The 15607-nt window shown below is 28.3% G+C and overlaps 2 protein-coding genes across 2 annotated transcripts; one reads left to right on the forward strand and one right to left on the reverse strand.

The window, feature by feature from the left end:
- Window positions 1–1607: 1607 nt before the first annotated feature.
- Window positions 1608–8141, reverse strand: LOC113556146. The gene is made up of 6 exons (XM_026960915.1): window positions 7853–8141; window positions 3427–3539; window positions 3235–3353; window positions 2505–2669; window positions 2272–2397; window positions 1608–2188 (listed from the first exon to the last, which is right to left on the reverse strand). Exons 2-6 carry the CDS (start codon window positions 3530–3532, stop codon window positions 2030–2032), a joined length of 675 nt encoding a protein of 224 aa, XP_026816716.1. The 5' UTR covers window positions 3533–3539; window positions 7853–8141; the 3' UTR covers window positions 1608–2029.
- A 457-nt stretch (window positions 8142–8598) lies between these two features.
- On the forward strand, window positions 8599–12359 carry LOC113555523 (ferritin subunit). The gene is made up of 6 exons (XM_026959893.1): window positions 8599–8756; window positions 9223–9353; window positions 9465–9583; window positions 9726–9884; window positions 9957–10103; window positions 11732–12359. The coding sequence occupies exons 2-6, from the start codon at window positions 9278–9280 to the stop codon at window positions 11888–11890; spliced, it is 660 nt and encodes a 219-aa protein (XP_026815694.1). The 5' UTR covers window positions 8599–8756; window positions 9223–9277; the 3' UTR covers window positions 11891–12359.
- Window positions 12360–15607: the final 3248 nt, after the last annotated feature.

Genomic DNA, 15607 nt, shown 5'->3' on the forward strand with positions numbered 1-15607 from the left:
AATGATAATTTAATATCAATAAAAGTATATGATATTGTCTAGGTCAGTGTTTCCCAACTTCTTTTATTCACGGAACCTTTGCAGGAGCTTAAACGTTTTGTGGAACCCCATATAATTTTTGTAGCTTTTCTATGTTCAAATCATAATTCAAATCGAAAATATTATTAATATATATTTTCCCAAATTTCTTACGGAACCTTTAGCACCGGCTGACGGAACCCTTAGGTTCCGCGGGTTGCGGAACACCAGTTGGGAAACACTGGTCTAGGTAATACTCTTACCTTTAAATTTGATGATAGGTAAATTTACTCTAATATTAAAGCTAACATATTCTTTTAAGAACATATTATGATTATTAAGCGAATTATAAGCTTCAAATATTTTTCATACTCAGAACTCACTTACAAATTAAAATATCGTGAAAATCCTATGAGAGAACACTGACCTAAAAGTTTGATAGGTTCAATTCACTCTTCACTCTAATATCAAAACTAAAAGCACACTATTGAAACTGGTAATCAAAAATTTACTATATGTCTTGCAAGTGCACAACATGGCAATTTACGCTCAGCAGATCACGTCTGACTCCGTTAGTTTAAAAATTAGAGTAAATCGACCCATAATAAAACTTGATGGTTAGAACATTATCTGTTTGTATGTTGATTGTTGGTTTTTTACGAACATTCAGTAATAAAATTATGATTAATTACACTATTTATTAATTACGATCATTTAAGTTTTTAGTTTTAAATAATATACTTTATGAGCAAAATGATACACATTTTAACACGTCGAGTGCCACGGTCGACAATTTGTATAGGTATCTTTATGGTCTTATAATTTATTCGGTTATCAGAGCATCCAGAGCAATTCTTCTGTTTTTATACGTGGTTAGTTATTCAGTAAAATGTCTACTTTTAAACTGTGTGTTTGGATTTAATTTTCGTTTATTTTTAGCAAAATTATAGTCATTATTCCCAGAAAATATTCGTTGGCGACGACGACGCCGCGATGGTTGTTCGTATTTATAGCTTAAGTTATTATATCTATACATTATTCTTATAATATACAGTTGTATATAGCTATAAATGTATAAATGTTATTATTTTACTTTTAATTAAATGAAAATAATACAAGGAACTTCTATCAAAATATTATTTCGTATTAATTCGTGTATATATTATTCATTGCTACAGGTATAAGATATTTGTACATTTCATTATTGGATATTAATCATTCAGGCATTAAATAATAATAACAAGTATATATATATATATAAATTTAGCGAAATAACCACCACATTGCACTGGAGGACGACGTCATTGCGGAACCGATTACGCGCGGATACTCGGGCAACGCACGCTAAATTTACGTGGCACTCGACGTGTTAAAATTCCTATAATTTATAGAAAATTATAGTTAAATAAAATGTTTTTTGGATACATTTTTATTCGAGATTTGTTGAAAAATAATACACTAATAAGGCATTACACGTGTAATTATTTTGGTCAAGAACCGAATTTAATATTTTTATAATACATTTTAGGTTTGATTGCAGAAAAATGTAGGTATATTAATCATGTTTTTTAGGTACACTCACATAATAATTTAAAGGTTATAAAATATTTTTTTATTTAAGTAAACAAAATGTCAAATAATGTATTCTTGTATTCTAGACAAGTTACAAACGGTAAAATATAACATCTCCAAAAAAGTTGTTTTTTAACCCTAAAAAGTTCAATATATATGCAGTATTTAATATTTTTAATATTTTAAAGTGAGTTGTACATGAATAAACAAAATAGAAAAAATTAATTGTGTTCAATCATATAATAATTAAGTTGTCAAAAAATGACAACTCACATATGTTTATGATATTAATAAATAATTATAAAGATTATAAATACTTTCCTTAAATACTAAAATTATATATCATAATTTTTTTTGTTCAAAATAATATTGGGATTAAAAGTTTAATGATAAAGTGTTGTTGAATAATAAATGGCATACAAAATTATATGTAATTATCTTATAATGATTTCTGCAAGTATTCATCAAAGAGATAAAGGGACAAGCTTGGATCGGGTTGATTGGCAATCAATTGCTTCAAATCATTTGTGTGACCAGATAATTTTCTTATGATATCAGAATGTTGATGTACGAAGTTATTCTCCAAATATGATGCAACCTATGATAAAATAACATACATAAATTCAATTTTTGTTCAAAAAATTATTTTATTTAAATGAATTTAAAAACAATAATCCTTACCTCGGGATCGTGTTCCTTTCTACGTGTGACTTCAGCATGAATGAAATGTGCTTCTTCAGCCAAACCTTTTTGCATATCCAAAGCTCTTGCCATACTTCCCAATTCATACATTTCAAAATCAATTTGCTATTGGAATAAAGAATATACATAAATATATTAACTCATTAACTCAATATTTATAAATAATACCTATACTAATTGTTAAATTTAATATTAAAAAAATTTCAATTTACTTTTTCGTTCTTTTCGTCTTTACGTGCACGGAAGTTCATGTGACCTCCTCGTTTACCAATAAACTTCACGAGATCAATAGCTTTTTCCCATGTATTGTCAGACAATTGTTTATAAAGCTTTTCGAAACCACCACGGTTCTTTTCAAAGTTACCGAAATGAGAAGACTAAAAGAAACAAACATATAACAAAGTAAGTAATATGTATAATTCAGTAAAAAAATCTCAGTATATGGTATATATTATATATTAGATTTATATTTAAAAGAAATAATTACAAACACTGAAAATATAATGAACGTAATAGATAAAAATAATACATAAAAATAAACACTTAAGTCATAGTCATAGAGATGCCTAGATTTTAATTTATGTATTATATTACATTAAAAATTAAAAAAAAAAAAAACAATTTATTGATATTTAGGTAAGCGATATATTATCAGAAGTGCTCGGGATTTTTATTACACAGCTCATATCATTAAACACTACTCAGTAAGTACGTCCAGATGTGGTAGGGGGATTATGATTTTAAGCAGCAGAAAGAAGTTCAATATTTGATAATTGAGAGGGTTTTTTTTAGTGTTTACTAAGCTTCAAAATCCACCTCGCGCCACCGATATTATTAAATATAAGACAACTATCTTATTTGTTATATTTGTGTTGCTTATCAATAAGACAAATATAACATTATTAAATTTAAAATAAATAAAACAACAAAATAAATATTTACCATTAGCAAAAATTGAAAACTACGCAAAATATGAGTGTTGGCATAGCCTTGTACACTTGTTAATAATTCATCACCTTTGAAAGCTCCATATCTTGAATTACAGTTTTGGACTTCTCCTCCTACAATAATCATACAACATTAAATATGAAAAACAAATACAATAGCTTACATAAGAGAAACAATGAAACAAACCAACTGGGCTGCATGCACCAACAACATCATTATAACAATATTCACCAGCAACATATCCTACACAGAGGACAGTGGTCACACAAATTGCAAACAATTTAATACTCATCTTGATACTGAAAATTATATTAAAAAAAAAAAAATTAATTAAATTATAGTATAACTTGTATTAGTATTTATTAGTCTCAACCAATTAATTATTATAGTAAAGCGCCTATTTAAATGTCTTGAATATAAGAAAAATGCTTTTAAAAATAAATAAATAATAGAAAAAATAAACTAATAATATTACTAAACTTCAAAAATGCCTTAAGGGGGCTGTAGTAGACCATATTTTAAAGAATAGTGTTTAGGAATTTCACATTACATGTACATATTGGCTATGTTAATGTATGATAATTAAATTATAAGTAATTTGTTGTCAAATTTTTTGTGACAAAATTTAAATTCCTGAATTACGATAGTAATCAAAATAAACTGTGCTGTACGAGAATTCGTCCGAAAAAAGTATATTATTAATTTTCTAAATACCTATTATAAATATTCATTAATAATGTACTCGCACCAGTTGCAATTATCATTGCAGTTGAATAATAATAATTATAATATACCAAGTAAATATTTATCCCTAATATAATATATATATAATACATATTAAATACACAATGTGTCAATGTCACTGGTGAATGGTAGTACGAGTAATAAGATCTAAGATTAAGCCAGACAAAATTATAAAGCTTAAGATTAATAGATTTTATTTTTGAAAACAGATTTGAATTTGTCATCTAGTCTTTTAGGGTTCAGTCAAAGAAATTTTACCCAAATTAATTATTAAAAAAAAAAAAAAACCATGAATCTCCTTCATTTGAAGACTTAAATACAAATTCAAATCTGTTTCCTAAATGAAAATCCATCAAACACAAATGCCACTTTTGTCTGATATTTTGGTTGTGTTACATATTTTTTGATCGGCTTCAACCCCTTTAACAATTATTTTAAACACACTTTTAGATAAACATGTATTTATATTATTTAAATTCATATAAGTTGGTGTTGTTTCGACTGTTTGAAACAAGTCATAAATAAAATGACCTATGTATATAGGACTATCGTGTAGCCACCATTGCAATTGTTTAGTATAAACTAGATATATCTATAATCTATATAGGTAAAAACTAGAAACATATTACATAATATGAATAATATGACAAATCAAAATAATATGTTTAATTGTTTTCTTTTTAGTTATGGTAAATTTTTATAAAAAGCACATAAAAATGTATTCAAATGATAAAACATGACCATTATTTATTCAAAAATAGCTATAGAAATAAACTCGACCATAAAATTAACAACTATATGCCAAAGTTGGATCTTCAATTATCATATTTGTTTTCATAATAATAATAGAGAATTATAAATTCATACATATGTTTCTTTAATTATGTCATTATAATTAATGGCTTCCGAGTAATATAATCATGTACCAATTTATTATAACAAATTAAAGTGATAATGCAAATAACAATTATGTTTCTTTCTTTTGGTTTAAAAATTTAAAGTGTAGAATAAAGAAAAATTTTCTAAATAAAAAAATATGTTAACCTAACTTTTAATTAAATGTAATTTATTTTACAGCCTCAATTTAAACTGTGTATGCAGTTTACTTTACACACATAATATAAGTATACTTGAACCAAGGCATGCAATTCAAACCTAACCACTACACAATTAGCACGTATAAATACTTATGATTAAGTAAACTACCAAAAGATAATGAATAACTATAAGCATAAATCATATTACCTATTATTATGCAAGTTATGATTAGACAATAATATTGTCCACTTGAGTGTTTATCATTAAACACATAACATCTTATTGTCATTAATCTACTTATACTAGCATTTCATACTTTTTTAAATTTTATTATTATCAGCATTAAGATAATATTTAAATTAGAATATGTGAATGAGCACTACTTAAACTATTTATTATGTATTGGTTTAGATATAAAAATAAAATAAATTAATAATGTACAATGTACATAAAACTATAAAATCTATATTAAACATGTTATGCATAAAATGTAAAGGGCACTACAACAGCATTAATTACTGTTTTAGTTCTTACTTATATAGTATGACAAAACTGAAGTAAAATAAAAATTTCAAAATATATCGTTTAGATTAAGATGAAAAAGTATTACATTTTGAGGTCTGATTGTCAAAATATCTTATATCTTATAACACGAGCATACACCAACTTTTAAATTATTAACTCCTTAATACTTTTTCAAGTCAACAAAAATATCTTAACAATACACTGCCCTGTTAAGGAAAAGTGCTATAACTTGAAAACAATTTATAAATGATTTATAGGTTTACCTATTTTACACAATATTTGTAAAGTAAAAACCTCTGAAATTACATTAAAATATAAGCTATTATTTTTCTTTGAAAACACAATAGGTATCAAAAAGAATTATAAATACTAAGTACAAACGTCTTAAACTATATATTTATGGATACAGCATTTTTACATAACACTTGTATATCTAGCCGAGTTACAGTGTCATTATCTAACATGCTAAATAGCTTATATTGCTAAGTAATAACATAAAATTAACTTTTATTCATATAATAAACGAATAATACTTATTACTACTTAATTATTATTCCATTGCATTCCTCGACTCCTTAATCCTTGTAAAAAAAAACTAAAAAGACGGATATGTTTTATACTAAATAAAATACACTAATAGATAATTGAAGGGTGGGCGAGAATAACATGATATGTAACATTTTTTTGCGGAATAACTGTACTATGAAGCAATCTCAATATATTTTAGGGATCGAAAATTTCTCAGAATGTTTTTATCGTACATCGTGTACTAACTTAGAAACTGGTATACAATATACCAAAAAATTTTTTGTTTTTAGTTGTTCCTGTAAAATTTACAAACTACTACATAGCACGTTATTCCTGCCCACCCTACATTTATAAAGGTACAATAAAATGACAAAACTGCATTTTTCTTAAAACTAATATATTGGTTTTATGACACTTTTGCTTAACAGGGCAGAATAGGTATCTATCTAATAAGTATAAAAAAGTGGTTTTATTTTGTTTATTTATTAACTAATAAGGTATTTATAATTCAGAATTTAATTTATAAAATATGAAAATGATTTTTATCCTTTAATATTGAGATATATTGATGTAGATACAAACAATGCAGTATTTAAAGTGTATCATTCATTTGATAAACTTTTTTTAATTATTCAATATTCTTAATAATACAGGTACCTATCTGTTTAAATGTAGATTCTTAGTAAATATAATATGAATACATACAATGTCATAAAACAGTTAAAATGAATAATGCTTTAGTTAAATAACGATGTACAATTCAGGATGTATTATATTCTATTATGATCAATTTAAATTAAAAATTAAATTGTAGTATCAATCTATCAAACAAAACATTTGATTCAAAAAATTACCTACCTTAAACCTACAACAGTAAACTGATATTGATTAACATATCGTTAGAGCATTGATTAATGATTAACTAGAAGTTAGAAAACTTAAAAACCAATAAAATGTCAATAATCGGCGATCATAATTTTAATAATTATGTAGACATTTGTATTTTTATGATCAACACTCACTATCATTTCCTTAATCACTTTTAAGACATTAAAAATATTAAGTGTTTTACATTTAAAAAAAGTTGCAATGCAAGATCATATTATATTGTTGCCTGTTGGTTTTTCTTGTCTCGTATCTCACACAACTATTCACTTACAAAATATAAGATTAATACTTTGTACAATTTTGAAAAATAAAATCGTGTTTTTACTCTCATTATGTAAAAAATGCATCAAGTGTGAACAATTGATATACTAAAGAGACTGTTTAATATTAATTAACAGTTAATAATTACATAAGATAAAAATACGAGACAAAAGAAACGGACAGTCAACAACACATTGCCACCAACAACACGTACATGACGTTATAGTGTATCACACATAGTCATAATAACGATAAAAATATTAATAATCGCATTACAATAGTAGCTGTTCATCGACAACCAAAACGCGATTGCGCCACATCAATAATACACTATCGTGACACGGACTTGGAGCGTATTAAATACTTTTGGCCGTAACAATTATTGCGATGCCGGGCAAGCGGTAATAACAATAACAATAGGGTGTCGTAGAACCGTGCGATTTGTACGGGGGGGGTAGTCGTATTCTACGCACAGCGGTCGCGAAGGACTGACAAAAACGATATAGTCACAGATCGTGATAATGACAATATTAATGTATAAATGTATGCACGATAGACGTAAAAACAGTTCGACGGTGATGTACGACACAAAGAAGATAAAATAATAATAATAATAAATCATACTCACGGTGTAACGACGATGGCTGACGGACGCGGAAACAGACGTGCAGGTGAGCGCGGGCGACGGAATGGACTGGTCGGCGGCGGCGGACACGAAATAAATGCACTCGAAGCGATTCAAGCGGTGACGTCGAGAAAGAAATCGGGACGACGCGCAGGGGGACGACGGGACGTGGTGAACAACGGCGGGCGAATACAAAGCGAGCGCTGTACGCCGGACGGCCGTCGGTGCACAGTAGAACGACAAAAATAATCGGCGCCGTAAAATATATTAGATGAGACGCACAACGACGATAATATATTAAATCGAAAATATCGACAGTGTAATATATATATATATGTATGTATGTATGTATGTATGTGTGTATATGTATAATAATGCCTTAACAGTGGACGAGCAGTATTATCGCAGAGCAGAATATCGTGTCCTGCGCAGGTCAGCTGATTATCAACGAAGCGAACGGAAAACAAAAAAAACGACGACGACGGGAACAAAACAAACGGGGAAGGATAACGAGTACTCGGCGGCGGCGGTTCGCGGTGTTCGGTGTTTTCGTCGGTAGGACGGCACCGCTGCGGGCCGGCGGCGCCGGGGAGGGGTGTTCGGTGTACGACCGTGCGCTGCGGTTCGGCTGCGCCGGGGGAGGGGGCGGTGACCGCGGCGCGCGAAGGACGGGCTGCAGCAGCTGCAGCGGGTCGCCCGCGGCGTACCCCCCTCCCCCCCACTAACCGGCGGCGGCGGCGGCGGACTCCTGATAACGAGTGCCGCCGACCGATTACGGCGTTATTAATCCCCGCCGTCGAGCGCCTACATTGTGTGTCAACCTCCCGTCGCTACACGGTATCGTTCGTCGTCTACAGCTGCAGCTCGCGTGCCCGTCGACAGAAGAATTTTTCCTCCGGTGGATAAGGTACGGCTTTCATCGTTTTCCGAAAATATTACACATCACCACCATACGCGGCCAACACTACGGCGTGTACACAATATGTTGTAATGGTCGTCCATATCGGTTAGGTTTTCGTACGGTTTTTCGACGTTGTTGTTATTGTTATTATTAATTTTTTGTTCCTTTTCCGCGTCTCTTCGCCCCGCCCCCTCTCGCCCGCCGAGCCGACTCGTAATTTCTGTTTTCTCGGAACACAAAACACACACATTTTGAACCGCGATATTGCGCGTATATATACGGTTTATAATTGTCGTTTGCCCGTCATTGTCGCAGCCGCCGCCGCCGCCGCCGCCGCCGTCGTCGTCGTTGTTCGACTTAATATTATATTCTGCGACCCGCTATCACCCGTCCCCCGCCGACCGTTGCGCACTATTTATTATTATCATCATTGTTATTGTCGCTACATTCGTTTTTCCTCTTTTCGTTTCAGTGTCAGTCAGCGTTTTTAAGTTTTCGACTACACCGTTTCTCCGCGCACCAGAATCATGTTCAAGCTCTCGCTGCTCTGTGTGGCAGCCGTTCTCTTCGTGGCCAGCCAAGAGGCCCACGGAAAAATGACCTGTAAGTACAATATATTGTCGTTGCGGTTTATTCGCGATGAATCTGAAACGCTGCGGATCGCTAGCTTACGTGTGTGACGATCTCATCTATATCGTTTTTTTTCTTTCGCAGGTAAACTGCCTCAGGTCCAGATTCCAGACGATTGGATCACCATGGTTTCTCCGTGTACGAAAAAAATGAAAGAGCAAGTCCAGGAAGAACTCACCGCAGCAATGACATATTTTGCAATGGTGATTAGAAATAATTTTATTATTTTTGATTGTCTATTGGTTTACACTAAAAAAATTATTATGTACATCCAGTGAGAGAGCTCAAATTATGTAATCGGAAATAAATCCATTTCATAAATGTGCTTATATTGTATATTTTTAGGGAGCACATTTTTCTAAGGACACGGTGAATCGTCCAGGATTTGCAAAAATATTCTTTGATAGTGCCAGCGAAGAACGTGACCATGCTATTAAAATTATTGGTTACTTGTTGATGAGAGGAGGTTTGACAAAAGATATCAGTCAATTAATCCGTGACCCTGTACGTAAATATATCTATAACCCATACGTTATATAACTTTTATTAGTTGCTTTACTACATATATATTTACAGCAACCTTTGTCTGAAACATGGGCTGATGGCTTAAGCGCATTGAAGGATGCTTTAAAATTGGAAGCACACGTTACACGTAAGATAAGAGATATTGCCACCACATGTGAGGAACCTGGACGTGAGGGACAAGATTTCAATGACTATCATGTGAGTAATATTTCATTTTATCAGTGTTACGTGACTTTTTATAATTTAAAAATAATAATGAATGAATGGATAATTGACTAAAAATTTTTATCAAAATAATACTTCAACATTTATTCTTTGTTGATTTGTCACTATGACTTTATCAATTTGAGTGTTTCTGAGATCACTTGAGTCTTAATGATGTTATAACTGTATAATACTAATAGTTTAATGTATGTATGTATAGTACTTCTAGTATTAGTTAATATGTTATCATTATTAATAATTAACTCATTATGATAACTCTCGACTATATTAATTATTTATTATCTATTATACAATAATGTTTTAAGTATTGCATTAACAAAGAAGATATGAAATACTAATCACAAAAATAAATATATCGAATTTAAGACTTATTAAAAATAGTTCAACTAATAGTATGCACTTTTTAAGTACTGTTAATACAAAGATACCATTTTTATCTTTGAACTATTCCCTTAATATAAATCAAACATTATTTTATTGTAGATTACAGATTAATATATACATAATACAATTCCAAAATTTTAGTTTATCTAGATTATCATTAAGTATGAAAACTCTATCCTTCATTATCTTTTCATTAAATTATTAAAAATTACTAAGATAAGATTATAGTTAAAGTTTAAGAATATAGTTTGAATTATTCATAGTTATGTATAACGTTGAAAGCATACACGAGTGGTAGACAATTCATAATAAATGTTACATTTACAATTTTCTGATCCTATGGTTAATTGCTAGCTGGACAGGTCAAATAAAATATTATTATAATATGTATAATTAGCTAATATTATTATCAAGATTCATATTCTAAGCATTTAAGCCCTAGGTTTTTCATTTGTTTCTCAAATTATACCATTACCATTGATGTTTCTTTTATTATCAATATTTTTTTATTATTATTACAACTTACTTGCTATGCCATGCTATAAGCTTGTTATTTAAGATAGTTCTTATCGCCAAATGTATTACCATAATTAACAAGGCAGTTAATGATTTTATACTACTATTATTTGACATTGTTTGTTTTTGGTATAAGTTTTAAAATTAATTACCTTTTCTACATGTGTTTTATATGTTTACTTTATTTCTAAAGCAGCTTTTATTTGTCATTATTAATGTATGTTATGTTATTAAATAATATAATGCTCACTATTTAAGTAGATAAAATTAATATTTAAACAATATATAGTTTAGGTAAACTATAACATCAATAATATGGTTAAATTAGATTATATACTAATTAATCATGTATAAAAATATGTATCTCTTATATTCATTATCAACTATTTTTATGTTTTGAATAATGATTCATAATCTACTTCTATTTTATAAAAATTAATGTGATTAATTATGTATATGTTAGTTTCCTTGTATTAAGTTTACACTATACATTAGCTTATTCAATATCAAGGTATAATAAAAGTGAAAGATTTATTCATTGAAATAATAATAATTATCATATTACTAATAAAAATAAATATTTTTTATGAAATTGTTACTATTGAACTAACCAAATTCTGTTATGCCAAGTGACTACAATCCTCTATTTTTTTTACCCACTTAAAGATTTGAGTAAATGAATTTTATTTGATTATTTTCAGTTAGTTGATTGGTTAACTGGTGATTTCTTAACTGAACAATATGAAGGTCAGCGTGACTTGGCTGGTAAAATATCCAATCTTGGTAAGATGTTGGAAGCACATGGAGCTCTCGGTGAGTTCCTCTTTGACAAGAAACTTTTGTCTGGAGCTTCAGTTTAATTTACATTTTTATGAACAAAATAATGAACTTTACCTTTAATTATGAACATTACCCAAAACATTTTTTAAAAAAAAATGTAATTATGTAAAATGATTATTACTCATAGATAAACTTATTCGTAAACTTAATCAACTATTGTATTAAAGCATGGTAAATGTTAAAATACAATTTTATTATATTTTTCACAAACATAAATTAAAAATAAATATATATTTATAGCTACATTGTATTACATGACTTTTTTTTATTAATATTTTTTAATTAGTGTAAAATTAAATTATTATTTAATATTGTTGGCCATAATATTTAATTTTAATCCAATTAAACATATGATATCATTACTTTATTTGTAAGTAATTATTGCACTCTGAAACAATCACGAGAAATCAAATTTTTATCTTTTATTATATTGTATGTGTTCACGGCAGTGCTTGAATTGAGAAAAAATTAAAAGAGGGATACAAGTTTAAAAAAAAATGTTGCTTACCTAAATATTTAAGAATTGTGTATTGATTATAAGACACAATTAAAAAAAGTATGCATAAATATTTTTTAAAGAAGAGGAGTTCTATCTTCCCTTTATTCAAGCACTGGTTCACAGTGACACATATAAAAAAAAATACCTTAGACATCATCTTTTCTTTATATTCCTTACACTCATTTATATTTGTGTTAAAACCATTTCCTAAAATACTCCATATTAGTCTTAACGGTGTTACTTGTTAACAAATTTTTATTACTCATAATAATGTCAATTTAATTTTATTATTACATTTAAATGAAAATCCAAAATTGTAGGAATCTTTTTATAAACTACATTTTGTAAAATTTATTTTTTGTATTATTCTTTAAAATAATAATAGTCATCATCAAGTATCAATATAGGTGTATTGTGCAATTAAACTACTTGTGATGTATGAAATTATTCGATTTTTATTTAAAAATATACTACTTATTTATTATAATTGAGTTTTACATTTTTTCTTTCCTGTTGTATTTGTAAACCTACGTAGAAATAGTCTAATAACAAAGAAAGAAATCTGAAGGTTAAGATGGTTAGAAGAAAATATCATACAACCATCTATACCCATTAATAATGTGAGAGAAAGAACAAGAAGTTTAATAACATTTTTAGAAAAAGATAGCATATTTTTTGGTTCCATCATAGGTGTTGACTATCTCTTTCTAACAAGGTTGCCAGGAAATGAAGAACACACGATGCGCACTCCACCTATTAATATGTCTATGATTATATTTGACCATCAGTTGTGTTGATTTTAACCTGACATTTTTATATGTGATTCTATTAACACTTTTTGGACAACACATAAAATGTAATATTACATAGATAATTGTTACGTATATTATTTAAAAAAAGGTAATAGTTTACTTGAATAATGTATCAATTATTAATTTATCAAGAAAATGAAAATAAATTATTTATATTTTTGAATTATTAAAGAATATCATAACGGAATCATACATTTTTAATCCTATTCACCAAAATGTTTGGCACTTCATTAATATGAAAAAAAAATAGAATTATATCCTATGGAAATAAAACTGATCTTTGTCAATACAAAATAATATTGGTAACAAAAAAAAAAAAATACAATTATCATACAAGTGTTTTAATGAATGTTAAGAGTTTGATACTTATTTAAAAATTCTGTAGCGGGTAATTAACTAAGTATTGCTAATCATTTATAATACTGTAACGATAATAATAATTATGAATACAGCTGCAATTATCATATCCATTATGACATTATGTAAACATTTATAAGCAATATTACTATTTTTCAATACAAATAACAATAATTTTATACTACTTATTTTTGTAATTAAGTAAATACATCTGTCCAAAATTGGGTAATGTAGGTAGTATTGTAAGCTAATTTGTTACTTATAGTCTATAGACTATAACTATGCAAATTAAGATTATTAAATATGTTATTATAATGGTACAATACCTATAGTTAATTTTGAAATGTCTGTATATAACTATAAACTAATATTAATTATTAATTATTTTAATGGACGCTAATTTTTTTTCAATTTTTAAGAGCCCTTTCTTTTGGTTATCCAATTCGAGCACCATCAGTAGGTAATAGATAATTAACCGATAACGACAACTGCATTGGTCGCGCGATAATAATACTAATGCGATTTCAATATGTAACAATTCATATGCTACAGTAATTAATCAACATTAAAGATACATTTAATTATTAAATATATCCATATTATTTATGTTTTTTAAACTGCATTTTAATTTATTATATTCCATAGATATAATTGCAGTAAAATAAATCATAATATTATAATAAGTTGTGTAATCAGTCATATTAATTCATTATATAGCTTATTCAATACAATTTTGCGTAATAAAAATTACTAATTACAAAATCTATGCATGTTAAAAAAATATTTTGTAAGAAACAATGTACCTATCGTTTTATTGGAAATATCAGGGCCTAAAATTAGGGTATTTTGCTACTGCACACCTAATTCAATACACCGGAATATTTTAAAATAATAAACATAAATCTAATAGTGCACAATGCACATCATGCCACATATTATTAACCTTTGTTACATAATTATTGTTGGTATTTATTAATAGTTATGGCACGGCTGTTGTTGTATTTGCAACTTTTTTTCTACTTTTTCAATATATTGCTAAGTACGTTTTAAATACGAACTAAAATCTAAAAGTTTTAAATACAATTTTTTGCAATTTTTGTAATTTTATTGAATTTACTCATTTATATACAACTATTTTAGTTACATAGTTGACACTCATAATCGTATGAGTAGATGTCGTAACATCTATGTTATCTTAAATTAATACAGCATAAAATTATTTTTGAAATATGACTAGTTATGCTTTATATACTTATATTGTTATAATTTGGTGTTCTGCTACTTCGAATAGAATACTGAATTATTTATATTTATATTTTTGGTAGTTTTAGATAATAACAGTAAATTTAAAACATTTATAACAAAACGCTGTTATTTTTTAATGCAATTTCTAATATTTTAACTTTTAAGTGTAATTTTTGATATTTTTTAGTGTAATACTGCAATTAATAAAATTTTACTAATGATTTAGTACTACAACATCCGTGCTCTACTAATTAATAATATTCAATAATCAACATTGAATATTAATCAAATAAAAATTTATAAAATCCAAAAAAATACTGCACATTTAATAATAGCTACTGCGCATAGTATGTGCTACTGCACACAATTTTAGGCCCTGGGAAATACCTAATTAAAAGAGATCATAAGCGTGATTTGAGAGGGGCTAAGCCCCCTCATAATTAATCATAGCCCCCCAAAATGGTTTGCATATATTTTCTTCCACCTTTATATATCTCAGGGAGCATACAGCCAGAACATGCATGAAAATTATAATGGCCCCCCAAATTTAAAACTCAAATTGCGCCTACGAAAGGGATGCAATTCGAACACTGTCGGTACCTATGTAGGTGATAGATAATTAATTTATTATTGTATTATCATCTATGACGCACATTTACAGATTTAGTATTTACTAACTCATATTTGTATGACAATTATAAAGCTCTTGGCGCGTAGCAGAATAGACTACGCGAAAACAAATAGATAACGTTGAGCCTATTCTTGTTATAAATTAAAACATTTTATCTGATAACATTATTTTTCTGTAGAAGACTGAATGCAGT

Source organism: Rhopalosiphum maidis, chromosome 3 (genome assembly GCF_003676215.2).
Source record: "Rhopalosiphum maidis isolate BTI-1 chromosome 3, ASM367621v3, whole genome shotgun sequence".
NCBI lineage: Eukaryota > Metazoa > Arthropoda > Insecta > Hemiptera > Aphididae > Rhopalosiphum > Rhopalosiphum maidis.